At 38.8% G+C, this 21,171-nt stretch overlaps 1 protein-coding gene across 2 annotated transcripts in view; it reads left to right on the top strand.

Moving 5' to 3' along the window:
* The window catches only part of sorcs3a (sortilin related VPS10 domain containing receptor 3a), a 208,659-nt gene that overhangs the window by 167,554 nt on the left and 19,934 nt on the right, over positions 1-21,171 (top strand). For both annotated transcript variants that reach the window (XM_053328447.1, XM_053328454.1), the window contains 8 exons: positions 572-663; positions 2,378-2,485; positions 3,921-4,038; positions 4,150-4,283; positions 8,123-8,236; positions 9,469-9,640; positions 17,459-17,645; positions 20,663-20,796. In XM_053328447.1, coding sequence (XP_053184422.1) covers positions 572-663; positions 2,378-2,485; positions 3,921-4,038; positions 4,150-4,283; positions 8,123-8,236; positions 9,469-9,640; positions 17,459-17,645; positions 20,663-20,796 — 1,059 coding nt within the window. The remainder of the gene's footprint in view (positions 1-571; positions 664-2,377; positions 2,486-3,920; positions 4,039-4,149; positions 4,284-8,122; positions 8,237-9,468; positions 9,641-17,458; positions 17,646-20,662; positions 20,797-21,171) is intronic.

Genomic DNA, 21,171 nt, shown 5'->3' on the forward strand with positions numbered 1-21,171 from the left:
CATAGTGGTTACTTAAGCTTTATTTAAATAAAATGTTTCACTTTTACAAAAGGAGTGTCTGAGAATTAGCCATCTACAAAACATAACACTGTCTCAGTTAGCAAGTTCAGCAAAGTCTCAACAGATCCAACAAAGAGCAGGAGAGTAACATCCAGGACCAGCTTCCACAATTATAATGCTAAGTTTTATTTATTTGATTTTACTTATCCAAATAAAACTACAAATATAAATTAGAAAAGGCTAAGCTAACTCTTCATCATAATGCTAGGGTACTGCTGTTGTAAATAAACTAGATAATCAGACACCTGACATGTGTAACTGATGTTAGAAAAGATGAACACGAGTTTAACTTCTTTCCTAACACATTTTTAGTAAGAAAACTATAACACTCTATAACTTCTTAATAGAGTTCCAACATGTAGAGAAATCATTGGGTGCTAAGCTAGCTGTTTGGAGGTAGGGTTTCCAAAATGGTAAATGTCTCATCTCAGAACTTCCTGTAAATGATGAAAATATTTTTGTTACATTAATATTTCCCTGGGAGCCTGAATATATCTATATATCTTTTCAGATTTTTGAAGAGGAGCACAATGTGTGGTTTCTGGATAAAGGAGGAGCCCTTGTCGCGGTGAAACAGCCATCTGTGCCAACCCAACACTTGTGGTATGTCCATTTAGATTACTTATTTCTTCTTCCATTCTTAAATTACTTTTCCTATTTCCTACAGCTATTCTTAGGTTAATTCAACCCTTATGCATCAAAAAAAGAGCATGTATATATTATATGTGACACTTGATCCATTTAGTGATACACTTTGACTGCGGCTCCTGCAGAAAAGTCATATGCAATCTAATTTGAGAGATTTTTTTCAAGCCACTTATCATTAACAGCCAGCAGTCTGAGCCCCCCCTTTTAGTGTTTTCATTAACATGTTGCCTTCCTCTTGCCAAATCGGGTGCCTACGCTTTGCCTCAGTGCAGGCTAATCCAAGTGAGACCAGATCTGTTCTCCAGTCGCTTTTGCAACAATTTTGAAATTAGTTTTAGAGCCACTGAAGTGTAGCCTGCTGGGTTTTTGTCTCCCAACCAATTTAAGTGTGATGGTAGAGGAAGAGAAAAAAATGACAGAAAGAAAGAAGGCTGTGTATCTACACAGTCTCTCTACAGCAGCTACGGAACAGTATTGCTTTCTCAGCCAGTGTAAAGTTAAACACTTCCCCGACCTGAATCTCATAATAGGTGCATGTCAACGCTTTCCTGTTGTCAGAGCTTTTAGCCAAATGAAGGCAATGGGGGTTTTTAGAGCCAGAAATGGAGGATTTTCTTTCTCCCAAGCACAGGCCTCAGCGGTGTTTCTACCCATGTCACACTCAGGTACTCCTAGTTGTTCTCACTTCAGCACCGATGTTGATAAGCTGTCAGAATCAATAGAGCTCAGGCCCCAACGATGAAAGCTGTCCAGTTTTTTTGCTGTCGCCTCCCTCAACAGTTTTGTAGTTGAACATGAAACAGTTCTAGACTAGTCTTGTTTTCTCACCCGTGTAGACTTTACCCCAGACCTGAGATGTGGCTCTTTTTCCTTTTGACATGTCCTCTTTTCATGTGTTCTGAAAGCAGTTTTGTGCATCTTTGCTTTGTTAACCAGACCGATTGTCTCTAAAATATCCCTTTAACACTCAGACTTTAAGCCTATAGCCATATTAAAATGTTTTTGTTTTAAAATGCATTACTTTTGCTATGTTCACGCCTAGCGTCCACACTGCTCAGGCATTTTCCAACCCCTGAAACGTACCCCATTTTAGTTAGAAATCTTCAGGATAGTGTTTTAGTCTGGACGGGCAGAAATGGAGACTGTAACAACGCTCGCTTCCTGATTGGGTATTAACAGTCATGACATGTCCTTCCCTGATTCGTCACGCATCTTTCACGTGAGCCTTTTCTGGAAAAACAAACAAACATCAGCCTTGACTACCATTGGTTATTTCAACATGGGTAACAAATTCCAGGTGTTGCTGATCTATTCTAATGCCACTACTGCCCACATGTACAAGAGGCAAGTTACTATTCAAGCAATTTGTGGCAGTTCCCGTGTACAGAGGTGCAGGCCCACTGCACGACTGGTCACGTGTTTTCAGGCATGTTGGTATGGATGGAGATTATTTCTTAAACAGCGTTAAAACAATCATGTGGAAGGAGATTGTTTTCAGTGTTTGTACTAGTGTGGGCATAGTCTGATACTCGTCTGTTGAGAGAAGCCAGTCATTCTGATCCTCACCTAAATCTGTCCCTATGAACAGGCTCTAATAGAGAGTGTCTGTTTCTATGCCATTGCTGTTGTTGGGTTTGTGATGGGAATGCTTTCTGACACACATACACAGGGTCAGCTTTGATGACGGGGGGCAGTGGACCCAGCACAGCTTTTCCCCAGTCCCTCTGTTCGTGGACGGTGTTTTGGTGGAGGCTGGGGCTGAAAACCAGATCATGACGTAAGTCCCAAAAATCCCAAAAGGAACAAATGACATCTGTTCTTTTATTTCCTTTTTTCTTTTGGTTATTTTATCCTAGTGAAAAGGATAGACAGATGAGTACTATGGTATTAAGTTTTCATTAGGCCACATATCCAAATGGCAGGTAATGGGCCATCAGGACTGGTATTCAGACCTTCATGGATATTAAAAGTCTTAACTCCACCGATTTAGGATTCTGGTCCTATAACATTTTAGCATAATGGGCAGTAAAACAAAGAATCTAAATCTATGCAGCAGAAATCAGTGATAGAAATTGTTGTTTTTACTCTTTACAGTCATTCTTCTTCTTTGTCAACTCAACTCTTGGCAGTTGGGTCAGCATTCACTCTGGAACACATCATTAAAAAGAAGTCTGATGGGGAAAGAAACAAAGCAATTAGACAATCCAGTTTGAAACCATTAGCCATACTCATTTGGAAAAGAAAACAAAGTCAGTAATAAAACTGTTTAAAGTGTTTAGTGTACATCTAACAGATTAGAGACCAACTTCCAGAATCAATTTTTGAGCAAATGTACTATAGTCGTGAGCTCCCACAGTTTAAATGGTAAATGGACTGTACTTTTCTTGTCGTTATGACAACTCAAAGCACTTTTACACTACATGTCTCATTCACCCATTCACACACATTCATACACTGATGACTCATCAGGAGGAACGCTAACCATTCATATACATTCACACACCGTTGGCACAGCAACAGGAGCAATTTGGGGTTAAGTATCTTGCGCAAGGACACGTCACCTGGAGGAGCCGGGAATAGAACTGCCAATCTTCCAATTGTTGAATCACTGTTCTACTTCCTGAGCCAGAGCCGCCCTATTTAATTGTGCAATTACAGACTATTACTGACTTAAACCCCAAATGAAGTGGTTTAGACCTTTTTGACTGGTGACCCCTTAAAAATGAAGCAATATCTGCTTGAGTCCTGAGCAACTGAGAAACACAATACTTCTTTCTCAAATTGTTTCAGTTGAAGAGCCCTTAAAGGCCTAAAGAGATTTACGTATCTGGTACTTCACAGCACAAAAGTAAACAAATAGGAAAAACTCAGAAAAAATATGTATGAAATTGTGCTGCAGCTTGGTTTTAGGTTGGTATTTATTTACTTATACTGTTACAACCCATCTGGCCATCTTGGCTTTTTTACAACCTGGTCATCTTATTGCTTATTTCTTGCCACATTTGACTTATCTGTAGTGCTTTATCTATGTCTTAGTACTTATTTTGGAGTACAATGAAACTATTACAGGTTGAAATGACCACAAAAACGACAAAATATTACAGGTTGTAATAAACCACAATCATTTTTTAAAGTAAAGAGGAATCATAACAGACATGGTTCTAATGGTTTCAAAGTATAATTTTCGTGAAGTTTGTCATTTTCCTCTGCAGCTTTTTTGGACACTTCAGCCACCGTTCTGAATGGCAGCTCATCAAGATAGACTATAAGTCCATCTTCAGTCGGAAATGCACAGAGGAAGACTATCAAACCTGGCACTTGCACAACCAGGTAAAAAAATATTTTATAAGATTCAGGTATACCTTTTTATTCCTGACTATGTTGAAGTTCATGCTACAAAAGCACTCTCATTTACCTTAATGTTGCTCATTGTGCCCATAGGGTGAGCCATGTGTGATGGGACAAAAACAGATGTACTTGAAGCGCAGACCTGGAAACTACTGCATGTTGGGAATGGACTACTCCAGAATCCTCTCAGCTGAGTCATGTATTTGCCGAGCCCATGATTTTGAATGGTAAGTTGAAGTTTGTCTTTACTCAATAGCTCTTCCCTTCATAAAAGGGATTATGTTTCTCTCAATTGTCTGCTAAAGGAGCACTTCATATTCATGTAGAAGCACTACTTTCAAAGGATGTATTTTATTCATTAATATTTTCAAAACTTTTTTATGTGTTTTTTATTTTAATTACTTTGAACTGGGCCACTGCCAGGTGCAGTAGCAAGTTTTTAACGGTATGAATGGGACTCAACCAGCCATTTAGCCAATGCTACGCACAGTTAAACACAACTGTATGTAACGCTACAAATAAGAAGCAGTTCTGGCTTCTTAAAAATAGCTACTATCCAGCTTTCATTAAAAGAGTACTCCAATAATTTCACATTGCACTACTATAGAGAGCTGAAGTGCCAGAAGTAGACTAACCTAATTTAAAATCCCACTGACATTTGTGATAATGCAATTTACTAAAAATCCAGCCTTGGAGCATAGCCTTCTTCAACAATATGTTGTGTTGTTTACTCCATATGTCTAGATAAGGATGGTATTGTTTATTCAATCTTTTAACTGCCTTTACAAAACCTAATTTCCATACATTATCACAGTTGCTATAGATTTTGTTTTTGTTATTTAACTTTTAAAATTGCAAAGGTTTCAACTTCTAATTGATAATCTTAGAATATGCAAAGTAAATGCCAAGAGCACTTTTTTCAGAAACAAAATGAAATGCATTGAGCTACAGAAGTGGACGTGATGCCATGACTTCAGCTCAACAGTGTACATTACTCATAATGCAGTTTGACAATTGACAGTTGGTTCAAAGTGGCAACTATCACAACTTGAGGCCAATGCTGAAATACCTTAGAGTGCTATACCATCTATGGTCACTAGATGCTGGCTTCAAAAAGTCCATGGCTCCAATTGACTCCTATTCAAAAAGCGCTGGTTCTCTCGAGAAATACTAAGTCAACCAGTTCTTTTCAGCAAGTCATTGTGGTCTCAATCATTAACTTTAACCACTCTAATAAGTGTGCTGGTGGTCATTTTGAAAATGGTTGCTCCATTAATAAGATTTTAAGGCTTACAGTAGCCATTTGGGCGTTAATGACAATTGCAATTGACAGTTGGCTCACCTGCTGCTCTCCCTGGCTCCAGGACTGTCACAGAGTCTAATGACACAATATTTCACAAGGTGTAATGTTACTTTATGATGATACCTGCCCTGTTAGCACAGTTTAGCTAAAGTAGCTAACATTGGCCCATATGGGCACCACTCAGTGTTCCCAGCAAGCTAGTGTTAGCAAGGTGTATTTTCAGAGCATAAAAAGCAAAACCCCACACACTTTATTTTGAAGGTCATTGCTCCAAACAAAAGAGCTGCCACTCTAGGCTTCAAACAAGCTACAATGCAAAAACAAACAGACAATGTCCCACCTTGCTACATCCATCTTTGTCAAGTATACAGTCAATAGTTAGGTCTGGAGATCCAGGTGTGTTATGCTAGTAGCTACTAAGATAGCCTTGAAATGTTAGTCTCAAACAGAATTGAAGAGCAGGCAACAGATGCACCTCACTTATTTGTTACTCGATAACGCCGGATTCTTTTTTTTTTTCCTTTTCAAACTTGTAGTCCTCAACTCCAACCAACACCAAATCAATGTATCAGATTTATTGACAGAGCTTCCCCTGGAGCCACAAAAGCACATTGTCAGTTGAGTTCACCTTTAAATAACCTCTTCAGTCCACTCAACTATGCTCTTCAGTTTGATCTAACCTACCTAATTTTGCTTCATTTCCAATTCAACCCTGTAATTTGATAAGCAGAATTAGGTGGGAAAAAGGCAAATAAAATGCAGAGATAAGTTTAGTAGTAACACCGCTGTCTTCTTACATATTACTTTTGGTTTCTAATGGTTTCTAACAACCACATTCATTATTAAACCAATTTTGTTGATACACAGACATATATTTTTAAGGAAAATTAGCTTAATGTTTGGGTTGTTACATATACTGAAGAGATGTTTTTTCAGTATTACAGAAACACAGACAAAATTACAAGATAGAGATGGACAGTGCCATTCAAAAATGTGCAAAGAGGTCATTTATTCATTAGCTGAAAGGAAGGCGTGACATTTTCTGTGATCAGTGGATTTACAGTGCAACACATCAAGCCTTGACAAAAAGCGGTTCTATACAAACATCATTTATACTGTTCATTCTCTAGGCCAATTTTCTGCCATTAAAGTTGAATCCATTGTATATGCTATTCATGTGTCTCATTAAATTCATTCCATTTGCTCCGTGTTTTCCAATAATCTGATAAGTTTGGGATCGTTTTACACAATTTGCTCATAATGTGTGTCTCCATAGGGTCTGTCAGCAAGCTTGCTATGCTTGTAATTCTGTTGAGACCATGTGGGGGATGTAAATAGTTTCAATTTGTATGCAAATCCCAAACGGTTGTACTTTTTATCTATAAAAAAAAAAGCCATGCCAACATACAGCAGTTATGTAAATAATGTTTGTAGAACGTCAGAGAGTGAGTGCTAATTGGTTCCCATTGAACTAGTGTAAAGTTTATTTTCTTTCTGTGTCAGAGTCTGATTTCTGCCTGTCTATCTTACTCTATTTGTCTCTGCTGGGAATTATTTGATGCAAGCTTAAAATTCTTAAAATGAGTACTTGAAAAACCACTGACGCAGAAAAAAGCTAAAATCCTTTAACTTAATTTGAGGTGTGAAGAGCGTCTGGCACATGATCAGCCCAAGTGCATATTTATTAGACTTGATGTTAATGACATGCATAGTGGAGATGTACCTGTAGAGGATAGAATTCCACTGTTTATCAAAGAAGCAAAGCAAATTTTAGTGGGATGCAATTACATACACATGGCATTAGTTGATGCAAAGACATGAGTAGGTGCTAATTTGCCCCAAACAACGCAAACTGTTTCAAATAGAGTAAAAAAAATGTGCGTATTGCTGTTTTTTAATGTGCTTGTACAGAGATGATAGAGTAAAAGGAGAGAGACTGGAGGGTAATATAAAATACCAAAGTCTCTGATGAGTTCTGGGTTCAGTCAGCAGCTAAACTGAGTATAAACACAGGTAGCTGTTTGGGGCCAATGAATACAAATGCAGCCCTCAAACTTGTGAAATTATCCAAGGTTGTGTCTGAACACTGTTTCAGTCCATGTTTATTCTTTGATGATATAGATAGATTTGATTTTTAATACTTTAAAATGATTATAGAGGGATTCCAATTCTGTGTGTACACCTTTCGCACAAGTCTACACAATCTCATTCACAACATATGTTCTAGACTTTTTTGTCACAGAATCAGACGCCATACTGACGTTTTACCTTCTTTTCCATATGTGCCTGTGCAACCAATATACTTTGACATCTCGTTAATGAATAGTTCACACTGTAGTAATCACAGAATCAAACTCGACTAGTCAGCCAAAGGCTTGTTAGTTTAGTTTATTTGTTCTGGCTTGGTAATTAATTGATAAATCAATGTCATGCCTGTTATTGGAATGGACACTTGCTTACCTTGCTCTGTGAGATGTAAATCATTTTCAGCAGGCAAGTCAGAGTTAGTTGTCCTTGTGTAGGGAAACAGACCCCTCCCTGGATGTATGTACACACTGCTTGACACGACTACGGCGCATTCATCAACAGCGACCTTAATCAATACATAATAATGATGCGCTTCCGTGCCAGACAGGCCTCCTGGTCACCTGTTATATAGAGCTAGATAAGAGAGGGATGTTGAACACACTCTATGACAATATATCCCTTTTCACATGCTGATATTGATCGGGTGCTGTGTGGATATGCTTTGTTGTCTGACAGTGATTATGGATATGAGCGCCGCACCGATGGGAACTGCAGGCCTGCCTTCTGGTTCAATCCCTCCACTGTCTCCAGAAGCTGCAGCCAGGGTCAAAACTACCTCAACAGCACAGGGTGAGGATTTCACCTTCACATTTATACTGCATACTGCCAAAATACATTCATGTGATGTTAATTATATTTTGCATTAATGTGTCTGTTTTCCATTGGATGGTCTATCTGGCTTTTTAGGGCCGATTGCAATCACAGGTTTATCATGGGTAGTAGTGTCATAAAATGGAACCATATGATACAACCATTGAAAATAATCCCTGTAAAGTCCCATTTGTTTAGGAAAGAACTTTGAAGTTAGTAATCACTTCAAATTTAATTTCTCCAAAAAGCCACATCCATCCTCCAAAACCCTTCACATATCCTGAACTCCATGTTTAAATGACCTCCCTCTGGTAGACACATTCAGAGCATTGGATTATCTACAGACATTTGTTCCTGAGACAGTTTGTCTCTTTAATGTCAGCATCTAACTTTCTGACCCCACCTTAGACTCCAACAAACCATGTATTTTGCACTTTTAATGCACTGTTAACAATTTTGTAGATGTTTTTAATGTCTGTTTTATTTTTAATGTTTATTTTATTGTCTGTTTTTGTATGTCCCTCAGGTACGAATCAATTTAATAAATTGAATTAAAATTAAATTGTATCTAGGGATCTAAGAAATCAAACACTTTGTGATGAGTATTGACCATCTTCAATCACTCACCATCAGTGTCCCTAATTTCTTTTCACTTTGTCATCATGGTGCTCAACTGAAGTATCCAAATTTACTACCATATCCCTTGAGTTAAAATTACTACTGCTGCAGTACAGCATGTAAATTCTAGAAACTAATAATAAGCTGATATATTTTTGTATCTGGGGTGTAATAATTTACTTTAATTTTGTTTTTCTTTCTTGTGTCAGCAAGACATGTCATAAGTGTTAGTTTTTGAGGCTCCCCAGGGGACAGACACCTTGCAAAGCTTAATCACAGTGGGAGTGTGTTATTCACTACTGCTATGATTAAGCTTTACAAGGTGTCTCAGCCTCTGACACAGCTTGTGTTGTCAGTTGTCATCTAGTCTAGTTTTTGCACAGTGGGGCCACTCAAACTCAACAGCTGTACTGACACAACACTCTGCTGAGTTCAATAGAACTGTTTTTAAACCACAAGCTCATGAAGCATCGAGCTGATTCATTCTAAAAACTAAAATATATACTAGAATAGATTCATCATATAGTATATATTATGAAGGGTATGATAAAATAGAAATACTCTGAATTTCCACCTTGTGTATCTCTTCAAAGGTACCGTAAAGTGGTGTTAAACAACTGCACCAAAGGAGTTAAGGACATGTACACGGCTAGAAAGCAACAATGCCCCAACAGACCTCCCAAAGGACTTCTGCTGACCACCAAAGATGGTAAACTTACTGCCAACCTGGGCAGCAACGTCACCTTCCTGGTGCATCTGGATGAGGTGAGAAGACAACCAGCCAACACAGCCTTCACACTAGTCATGATAGAAACATTTTTATTTTTTGCATTTTTATTTAAAGCTGCTTTCAATGATTTTTGTCCACCAGGGGGCAGATAAACATCAAAATCACAGCCATCACCATATAACTGGCATATTAAGTTGGCAACCAGCAAACCAGCTATTGCAGTTTGTTGTTTGGGCAATCGGTGTACGATGGGTTTGTCAAAGCTTTTTAGTTAGAAACAGCTATTTACGGGAGAGACTGAATCTCTCAGACAGTATACATTAACAGTACAGTTAATGTACGGAAATGTTTAGACTGTAAAACCATGACAGTGAGCTAAAACAAGCTAGAAAGGTCCAAAGAGACAAAGTGCAACATGTTGTACTGTGAAAACCATGCACATCAGAGGGGAAAACAATCAGCACCATAATATGCAACCAAGGGCAGAAACACTAACAAAATGACTGTAGCTAGCTAAAAACATTAGGTTTCAGCATGGCAAAGAATTACTTTATTTTGGCACTCATTGTGTACCAGAGAGGAAAAGGTACATTGATATTATTGGTCTATCTCTTACCCTCACCTTGCTTGCACCTTGCAAGTTCCATACTGTTAAAATGCTTTAGCTTAACTCATAAAAATATAGTTAGCCTAAAACTGACATATGAATATTTGACTTACCAGTGACTAAATGCTTGCTGCACATGTAGGAATACTTCAAATCGGTATCCCATAGTTTTCCTGTTCTTCCTGCTGATGCCTCTTATTATCTGTATCCACTTTTGTCTTCTTAAAGGTTCAGTTTTTTGGTTTGGCACCTCACAAAAAACTTAATTCTGGATTGTTTACCCTGTCGGTAGTGCATTCCACCACACAGCAGCTTTTAGGCATTTTTCTGTTGTTTGCTAGCAGACGTAAGTGACAAGGAAGCACCTTCACTCAATACAAAGTCAATGGAGAGCAATGAATCGTCTCTATAGAGCAGTGGGGTGTTACTCTATGATTTTGGTTACAAAACTGTTTGGATTTACTCTAATGTAAATATGTATTAATGTGAATTTAAAGACACATGAAATAAGGGTATGGGTTCAGGTTAGTTGTATAAAATCAGTCTATACCAGAAGAAAATGAATTCTGAAGTTTGAGTATACTGTCTGCCGCTGTCTAGGAAAGTAACCTTGTTCTAAACACTCACAAAAGTTTAATAGAGTCAAATGGATCCAATTCGCCTACGCTATCCTGGTGTTCGGAGCCAGAGGCAAAAGTAAAAAGACCTCAACGGAGACCCTGTTAGTGAGTGAGAGCCGGGCCCGCCGGGCTGCCTGGTCACTGAGAAACTGGCTTGCATGTTACGTAGGTAGAATGTAGTCGGCTGACGCTACTGGCAGGCTTTGGGGGGCGTTAGCAACAGGAGTGCTTTCCGTGCTTTCTTGCCTCTGCAACAACTCAAGGAAAGTGTGTCCCCCCAGGGTCTTGTCCAAGCCCAGTTGTCATATTACTGTGTGATGAGTTGAGGAATGGAGGCCTGTTTCTTTCATTAAGAGGGGGCTTGTCGGATGGGAAGAGTAGGGGGTGAGGGGGGTGACGGAGGAAGGGAGGTGGGTGGGCAAAGTGATGTGATAAAAGAAGAGAGGGATGGGGTAAAGAATCCTTGTGGCATCAGCCCTATTTGAGAAAATTCTCGAGATGAATTCAAAGTTTAATTTATATTCATGAAGCCTGCGATGGGTGTATTTCTTGGGGAGAGCAAATGGCCTTAAATATTTCATGGATTGAGGACTCTGTGGCACGCATGCACATTTCAAAATAAGGGTGAAAACTAAGAAAAAAAGTGGACACATGTTTTGGGATATATGATAAGATCAGCGAACCCACATGGTGTGTTTTCAAAAAGTGTTTTTGTATTGGCTGGGAAGCCTGCAGAGCAACACAGTAATTACAGCTACAGATGGGCTTTGTAAAAGCGACTGACTTTTCACTAAGTGGTTGGCAGAGGAGTGATTGGTTTGTGCCCAATGACATCACCCAAATCTCAAACAATTCATAAAGAATTTAACTGCATATTGCATATCCCACATTGGGCATCAAAGGAAAGAGACAGAGGGAATTTGAGACACAAAGATATTCTCTGTATTTGCTTTTTGCCATTTAAAATAGTTTGGTGTGTCTGTGAGTGTGAATGTGTTTGCTTGGTATTCTTACTTAAACAGCATCTCTGAAATGGGTGAGAATCATCTTCATTGGTGTAACAGTACAAATAACTGCATGATAACATTATACAAATAACCACAAGTCAACAACCTCACTGCAAGGACAAGGTGACTGATGAACCTCAATGAAAATCCACAACTACTCTCATGTTTATGCTGTCATCAGTGAAATCAGGCTTGCTCTGTCAAGAAATATGATAAATGGTCAATAAAATGAAAGGAAATGTACAGATTTATATCCCTGACGGTGCAAAAACAGAGTACTTAGATCCATAATTTAACCCATGTTGCATTCCATGTTTGTCAGGTCAAACCTACTCATGATATAACTGGTATTTCAAACGCATACTGTAATAAAGTGTTGCATGCTTTATGTACAGCACATTTCCTTTTCTGTGCCTGATTCATTTTTATATCAACAAGTAGGACGGATGAGATCCCGTCTGTGTATAAACTGGCTCCCCGCTCGGTTCGGATGAATCTGATTTGGCTTCACTTTTTGTTGGCAAAGCTAAAGTAATGAAAAGCTTTGCCAGCTCAGTGCTTAAGTTGGAGAGGAGACTCTGGTGACAGCATGCTTTATTTTAGTCCTCCCATAGACAGACGTGGCTTTGTTTTCCACCCGATTTGTCAGTGGATATTTTAGGTTTCATTATAGCTTATTAATTGTTGCCTCAGGATGTGAAAACTTAAAAAGGATTTATTTATAACTGTTAAATTTTTGGATATGAGTCACTTACTGTAGAGTTCAGCTTGATGTAGTGGAGACATGTGACTGCATCCACTCTTCCCATTTGCGTGTGGCCATCACGCTATTACACAGCGTCCTCAGTTCAATACTCATCAAAAGGTGTTTGAATTCAAAAGCATCATACAGCGGCTCCTTCTTGGTTCATATAAGCTCCCTGTGATCTACCTAACTATTGTTATGTCAGGTTGAATTTAGATCAGTCAGTTTGGTTTCACACTCTGGTCACATTTGGGAGAAAATGTACAGTGCAGTTGTTCTTGGGTTAGGGTTATTTCTGCCCCAGTGGGAAAACCTAGATGGAATATCCTTCTGGCAAATGTGAGATCAAACCTGACAGGCGTAACTTCTGTGGATTCACAGCTAAAATACAAACTGTAGTGTTCAAACTCTGTTCAATCATAGTATAGATGGATAGATGGATTTAAGCTGAGCTGCTATTAGCCCAAATTAGTTAATGAGAGAAACATTAAAAAAAAAGTTTCACTGTTGTTTTCGACTAGACACAGGCTCATTTCATTCCTTTTAGAAGCAATTATTTATTATTATTGTTGTTTTGCACTTTTAAGGACTGCATTTCAATTTTAATGTATTTGTACAATGAAAATAAAGACATTCTATTCTTTTTTTTTTACTTCCAAGTTGCAAGTTACCAGTCCAATTAAATAAAAATGTAACATGTAAGGCTGCAATATTTTTTTTGGCCACTCGGGGGCAGAAAAACTAGCTGAAAGTACAACACTGACACATTGTCACCTTAGAAAGTAGTTATGGGGAAGGAGTTAGCTAGAAGAAAAATAATAAATAAGCTTGAGCATTTCTATAATTATATTATCTATTACATCAGGTAGAGGTGTTGGTGGTACGGGTCATTTAAAGTAATCACATTCACTTAATTATGTGTCATCAATATTTTTGTTGATAATTTATCTCCACAATGGTATCTTTATAATGAATAGCTTTGTCTTATGGGGAAAATAATACTTTACAGCTGACAAAACATAGTAAGTACTGTACGCTTTGGATAAAACATGTTATTCATTTACAGCTTTTTTTCAGTCTTTTGATATCATCACATGGACACTCTGGGTCCAGGTTTGACACATACCTCAACAAATGCTCACCTTGTACGCATCCAAACTCCTGTCAACGTGTACAACAGTTCCTCCATTGTGAACCAACACTGACGTCCAAGCTATGATGTGTTTGGATCTGCTCAGCCCCCCGAGAGACACGCACACACACAAAGAGTGACATTTAGAGAGACGGGTCAGCATCAGTCTCATGCAGATTAGTGAATCCCACGGCGGCCGATACAGAGAACCAGCGTGAACGCAGGATGGACGGCAAACAGGAAAGAGCTGAGTGACATCGGCGCCACCGAGAGCCCCGCGTCTTGTTTGCGTGCCAGCTCATTACAGCTCCTGACAATGCCTGCGCTGTCAAACCCCCGTTCTTAGCTGTTCTCTAATCTCTCCAGCCACTTATCAAAGATATCATTTTCCAGGCAGAGTGACATGAAATATCCCCCCAGAACGCTCGACCATGCCTTCTGCGTTTTCACGCTCGGGAGCGCACAAAGAAAAGAGTCAGGTAAACGAGGGACGGTGGGAGAGCCAGAGAGCATGGAAAGAGAAAACAGAACAATAGGTTGATTTATTTAGTGTCATTTGTGAGTTTTGGCCGAAGCTGGGATGCTAATGCAGTGTTACAAATGAAGATCCCAGCAGCGGCGCGCTACAATGTGCTGAGGGGAGGCTGGGAGTTTGCATTCACAGGCCTGAGGAGTGTGATGGGGAGAGGGGCGGAGAGGGGGGATGGGGGGGTTGGGGCACAGATTTGGTTGCAGTGGCAGCTGGAGCCAACGACACCGGCGCTGTGTGCTGATCCTCAGATAGTGCCAGATGTGGTTCCCAGAGGAATGTGTGCAAGAGGCTGAAGACTCACACACCATGCAGAAAGCAAACATGGTGGGGCGGATGCACATTTACACACACGCACACACATGTACACACACACACACGTGCACTCTCAACGCTAGTACGCACACATATATTGACAGTGATTCTTTACCAACTTAACATTAAAAATAGAAAGCAATTAATTACTGTTATGTTTAGAATTTAAGGAGAGAAGGATCCAGATAATGACAAACCAAAACTGACAGTACTCAAACTATAATTATTTTTCTAATGGATTAACTTATACACACATCATCTGTCTGAAAGAACTCCTTCAAAACAAAGTTTCATGATTGCAGATCTGTAATAAATTGATTTATACTTTCAGTTAGTTACAGTTCTCTGATAAAACTTTAGAAATCAGCAGCATTAATTCCACACAACAGACATTAATACTTTACAGTCATGCTATATAATTACAGTACTTGGATATAATTGTGGAGTCCGATAATTACAGACGTTCTTTCAATTATTCCTCTGGCAGACTGACACTCACATATGTTTGAAAAGAGGATGCAGATGTAGTTCAGATAAAGAAAAACAACTTCTTACTCAATCTGCTTCATGTGAGCTTTTGTTTTGTTTTGAATACGACTTCATTTGAGTCTTTTTGTTGTAGCTGACCATTCTCAGTTGCTGCTTTTCTTTATTTATGGACATCTGTCTGACTGGAAATAGAAGAAGTACAAATTGGTGGAGTACAGCTGAAATCTTGATAGGTGCAGCGTGTAGGCGGTAAATAAGTGTCTGCCTGAGAGGCCAACTTTGTAAAAAAATATAAGGTTGACAATAGGTCAATACGTGATTTGATTTGACTTTGGAAAGCATGGCAATTTGAAATCTCTCAAGCATTCTTCTCATTAGACTTTTTTTTCTGCAGAAATATTGTTAAGATTGGACAAAATTTGCATTAAATTTGGGCAAGTTCCTGATAGGACTGCTTAAAAACCATTGTAAGTCTTGTAATGCAACTGCTGCTAATGTAAAGCTCTAATAGTGATGCTCGCAATGCCATTTCTGTTGATCTGTTTTATGTACTTGCAGCTGTTTCATCACTGCAGATGAGTGGAGAGGTGCTGTTGAGGTTGTTTATGATCAGGTTCTCTCTCTCTCTCTCTCTCTCTCTCTCTCTCTCTCTCTCTCTCTCTCTCTCTCTCTCTCTCTCTCTCTCTCTCTCTCTCTCTCTCTCTCTCTCTCTCTCTCTCTCTCTCTCTCTCTCTCTCTCTCTCTCTCTCTCTCTCTCTCTCTCTCTCTCTCTCTCTCTCTCTCTCTCAAATTGCATTTGTCTTTCAATCTGCTCAGACTTCCTCCTACTGCAGATGGAAGTGAAAATGAGTATTATTATTGTGGTTTGAGGTACACCTGTGCAATCTAATTCAATCCAATACAACAGTTTCTTTTAGGTTTATTCATTTTCCATTTTTGTTAAAAATGGCAAAAAAAGTGATCAGTCATGGTGTTGCCCACCCCCTCCCCCTCCCCCCATGTATGTTAATGGGGTGAACAAAATATTGAGAACACCATTCAATTTAATGCACTCTAATACACCACAATCACCCACTATAACCTCAATAATAAACTTAAAGTAGAATGATCACCTTCCTGACAATGTTAACATAAATTGAAAATGTATGAACTTCATAAAAGTGGAATTTATAGCAGAGCTGTTGAATTGATTTAGATTGCACAGGTGAACCTAATGAAGAGGCCCGTGAGTGTAAATCCAATATACTGTATGATGGTACCTCCACTTATTTCCCGGTGACCAATGAGTAAGCAGCTCTAAGCTCTATTCTGCCTATAACAATGAAAGAAATTAAATTTTAATATTTGATATGCTGATATGTTTCCCTCTGGTGAAATACGTGCTAATATAACTAGCGCGTTAATGCCCTAACCGCGATTAGCATCTGTATTTTACACACTACATGGTGACAAAGCGACACAAAAAACACACAGACAGAATGATTTACCTTCTGCATGTAGCAATATGTCTGTTACCCGTTGGTAAGACTCTGCTTCCACCAAAGTAAGAAACAAAACACTCTCCAGCTGTGTTAACAACTGTCACATAGCTCCTATGTTTATCTTCTTCTACCTGGTTCTCTTGTACATCCCGCCCCTCTACCTTTCCGATTGGCTGACAAGTTAGTAACAACCAATGCAATTAAACAAATGTCAAGATGGACATCCTTATGCCCTGTGGGTCTAAGTAGTGTGCTAAACAAGCTAGTCTTGTAGCATGTATAGCAAACAAACTTGAATTGTAATGAACTTCACTAACACAATGATAAAGATTGTTTATCTGCCTATAGCATTTTTAAATTCACTATAACTATATTAAACATTCAAATGAACTGTTTTTGTTGGAAAAATACATTTTTAAACATTAAAGATGATTTATTCATCTCCAGTTATTTACATATTTATTTGTCAGAAATGAAACATTTTTAGAGTGGCTGATTCATTTAAAAATGTATTTTACATTTCTTCCCTGATTGCATGGATATCCTCATCTTTTCATGTCATTATGGTGATTGACATTGAAATATGAAATTATAGCCCTTGCTGTTATAGCTTTAGGCCAATGTGATATTCTTTTCTTTTGAAATGACCTACAGTATGTAATCTTGGTACTATGTTGCCATGGATGTCACCAGTGCTGAGTGTCATGTATGCCACAAAAATCCACATTTCAACATCTATAAGTCACTCTTCTGTAAATAACATGGTGTACACTGTCATTTCCTAGTTTCTGCTTGTATGTTGCTCACTGCTCTCCTCTCATAAAGCAGCCACAGAGTGCTTACACATGAAAAAAGTGGCGACAGTCCATCCTCTTTATACGGGGCTTGAAGCTGTGGCTAAACGGACCCCTGCGGTGCTGTGTTTCAGGGTGACTCTTTACGGACCAACATCCAGCTGGATTTTGGCGATGGCACGGCCGTGTCCTACTCCAACCTGAGCTGGACCGAGGAGGGGATCAAACACGTCTACAAATCCGCCGGGATATTCCGTGTCACGGCCCTGGCAGAGAACAACATGGGTTATGACACCACAACACTCTTCCTGCATGTAACATGTAAGCCACATTATTGAAAGTGCACGCTGCTGCTTTCATGTTTTTTTGAGCCTAACACCTGGGTTTATCATGCATTGTACAGCTTCAAAACTATCCTGAGGGGGGGAGGGAAAGAAAAAGAAAGAAAGTTGTGCTTTTTTTTTGGCATCCTTGAATATATGGTTTTGACAACTCATAAGGGAGACAAACATTGAACATAAAGCAGCAATGTGTTCTTTTCATTTTGTACATTTAGCTCCAGGTGCTTAAACATGTCTACCTGAATGGCAGCCGTGCTGTTGATCCATGCTAAACTGAAATGAACTGTACTGACCTACACACAGGATTATGCAATAAAGCAGCTGTGATAAAAGCAAGCAACTTATTTTGAGGAAGGTTGTAACTGGCTTATGTATGATTTCACTGTGGGCACAAAGTGAAACAGAGAAATGGGCCTTTAAGGCTGGTGTAGGTAATTGCCTGTTATCTGAGGATGTGACAGAAAAACAATAGAATACTTAAAGGTTGACAGATTTCACACAGCGACTACAATACGGTAACTACAGTATTCTACTCCTGAATGAATAATATACTATATTATTTAAGTTTTCAATAATCATCTCAGTGTGTGTTAAATTGTCTCACTGTTTTGTGTGTCGCTCTTTTATCGATTGGTTCAATCCATTTTTATTTAACCTCTCGCCATCCTGATGTGTCAGCCAGTGTGTTCTGCATTTATACATTTCTGACAGCAGTAATTTTAGCAGGATTTACTTCACAGTGCAGGTGATGCTTTTAGTGGAAATACTAAAAACTACCACAATGATTTCTAAGCTCAGTATATTTAATGCCAAATCAGTCTCTCTCTCTCTCCCTCTCTCTCTTTCATTCAAACACACTAACACACTTCCGTGCACATACACACTCTGAGCATCTCAAAGTGGGGATAAAGATTAGTTCTGGTTAAAGAGGATGAGAGTTAACAGAAGCCTCGGCGAGACGAACAGCCCAGACCACAGAGCTGCACCAACCGTTCATTGGAGTTTTTTTTTTTTTTTTCGCCAAAGTGGTGAATTACATCTGTCCACGGTGGCAAACTTCATCCCTGAGATTAGTGTAAAGCAACCTAGACCCCTGTCAGGTCCTATTAGGTTCTTAGTGGGGAGGTTCGGAGCGATTACCCAGAAGGTATCATGTCAAAAAAATACATGATGGCGTCGACATATTTTCGGTGTTAGAATCAGACTTTTTTTTAGGCGCAGTCATAGTTACAGACACATGTAGACCTGTGGTGATTGTTCTCAGTCACAACTTTATACTGTCAGAAAATGATATGATAAGCTGCTGTTTGATATTACACACACAAACTTTATTGTGACTATGGAGATGACTTTTTTTTGGTCGACCTGTAAATAAAATGTGTTAGCAACTAATTGCTCAAGGTCTGGAGTGACTACACCGTCCCCTAAATACTATATTTAAATACAAATAAGTTACAGGAGCAAATACATTCTGAACGAAACAGTGTGTTGCCTGGAGTACTATTTGCATCAACATAATGAGGAAATGTTTTAATGATCATGTCTTCTTTTGATTTGTCTACATAATCCCCCTGTAATTAACCAAAGCATGATCAAGATTATTATGGTATAATTAGGCAACTCAAAGCACTTGTTAAAGGCTAGGCGATTGATGTCTTTGTACTCCCTCATGGCAATGTTGTACAGATTTTTAGAAAGGTCATCACAGTGGTGACGAGTCTCTTTTCCATCTTCATAGTTCCCTGGTAAACAGTGGAATGCTAGAATGCTACATGGTAAACAAGGTTTTTCTTTCTGTGGGGATCTTTGGCCTGATCGCCTGCTTACTGGACGTCACATCAACCAATCATAGCTTTATAGGTAACATTAAGAATGTCAATATCATCTTCCTTGCATAACTTGCTAGCTACCTAGCTACTATTATGGGAGGAAAAAGCAGATATTTTTAATGTAAAATGTAATGTTACCCTCTAGAAACCTCAGCTTGTGTGGTGACTGACAATATCCATGCAATATCCATGAGACAGACTTTAAGTATAGTGATGTAAGGTGAAGCAATGTAGATTATGACATCGATCTACCAAACAAACATGCATAAATGCTCACTGCAGTTATTTCACCCCAGAGAGCAAAATCTTATTTAACCTGTAAAAAAACTGACAAAAGACAATGACAAATATGTACTGAGGATAAGATATTTAATAAACAGGTACTGCCAACTTACTGACATAGTTATTTATAATAATTGAACTGTCACAATCTGATGTGACAAAAACAAAGTGCAATCTGAGACCAAGAAAAATCACTTCAACGCTCTTTCATCTCCTGGCGTCACAGCATGCTCATTGTTCAAGCAGCTATGTCTTACCTACTGTATTTAATCTTAGTACACCTGCCAGCAGACAGCTCATTTTGCATATATTGTAGTAGGCACCAAAGTGGAAGAATGATCCCATTGTTATGTCGTTTGTTTTTCTGTTTGTTGGCATCCTTTTCATGATGTGACCGTTTTTTATGTGGATAAATTCAAGGTATATTATTTCCTTAATTCTCTCATATACTGTTTCAAATACCATAAAAAGAACCCACTTGTCTATTTTGACAAAACCGAATGGTTTTAGAAGCTATACATTTTTGAGTTTGAAAAGGTATTTGCATCCATTATGTCTTATTAAGGCACAGTTGGCAACACCTTGAGAGTGTCTTCTGAGAGTAAATATTCTCTGGATGTGATATTTAAACTTTATTTGCTACTAAAATGTTTCCACACTATCCTGTACAGAGTATGGGGGGTGAATCATATTCCTGAATGCATTAGATGAGGTTCTGGGAATGTTTTTTTCAGAATGATCCTCTCCCTGACAAAAGCCTTATACCCCATCTACTTGGGATTTTTCGATCTTGCCAATTGGCTTTTTCCATTTGAATGAGAATCACACTCTCAAGTGTGCCTCATTAGAAGCAGCCATCAACTCCTCTGTGGTCTTTCTTTCTTAGGTCCAGTGGAGCATGTCCAGCTTCTTGCTCCCTTCGTGGTCATAAGGAACAAGGAGGTGAACATCACAGCAGTGGTTTTGCCAAGCCACTCACGCACAGTCACCTACTTCTGGTGGCTAGGCAACAATACTGAGGTAAGTTCTCTAAGACAAGGCTCATTAATATACATTTCAGTCTTAGTTTCTTTTGCTTGCGTTCCTGGGTTTTATCTGTTATTTTTGTAAAAGCATCATTATTTTTTGAGGAGAATTGTTTCTGTCATAAAGTTTATAAAAGTGTGGCACCTAATCAAATGCAAGGAAGATGTGTTTCTTACTTTGAGAATGCACACACAGTGAGGAGGTATTAAAGTTCATGAAAATGGGAAACATCTCCTCTCCAGTATGCCATATTTATTCACCAAACATTTTTGACTATCTTACCTCCTCAATGTGGTGTCCAAGACTGTTTCCTTATGCATGGTCCATTGAACAAGTGTCCGTGACTCATACATCACTAATTCTATACTC

This window comes from Scomber japonicus, chromosome 2 (assembly GCF_027409825.1).
Source record: "Scomber japonicus isolate fScoJap1 chromosome 2, fScoJap1.pri, whole genome shotgun sequence".
NCBI lineage: Eukaryota > Metazoa > Chordata > Actinopteri > Scombriformes > Scombridae > Scomber > Scomber japonicus.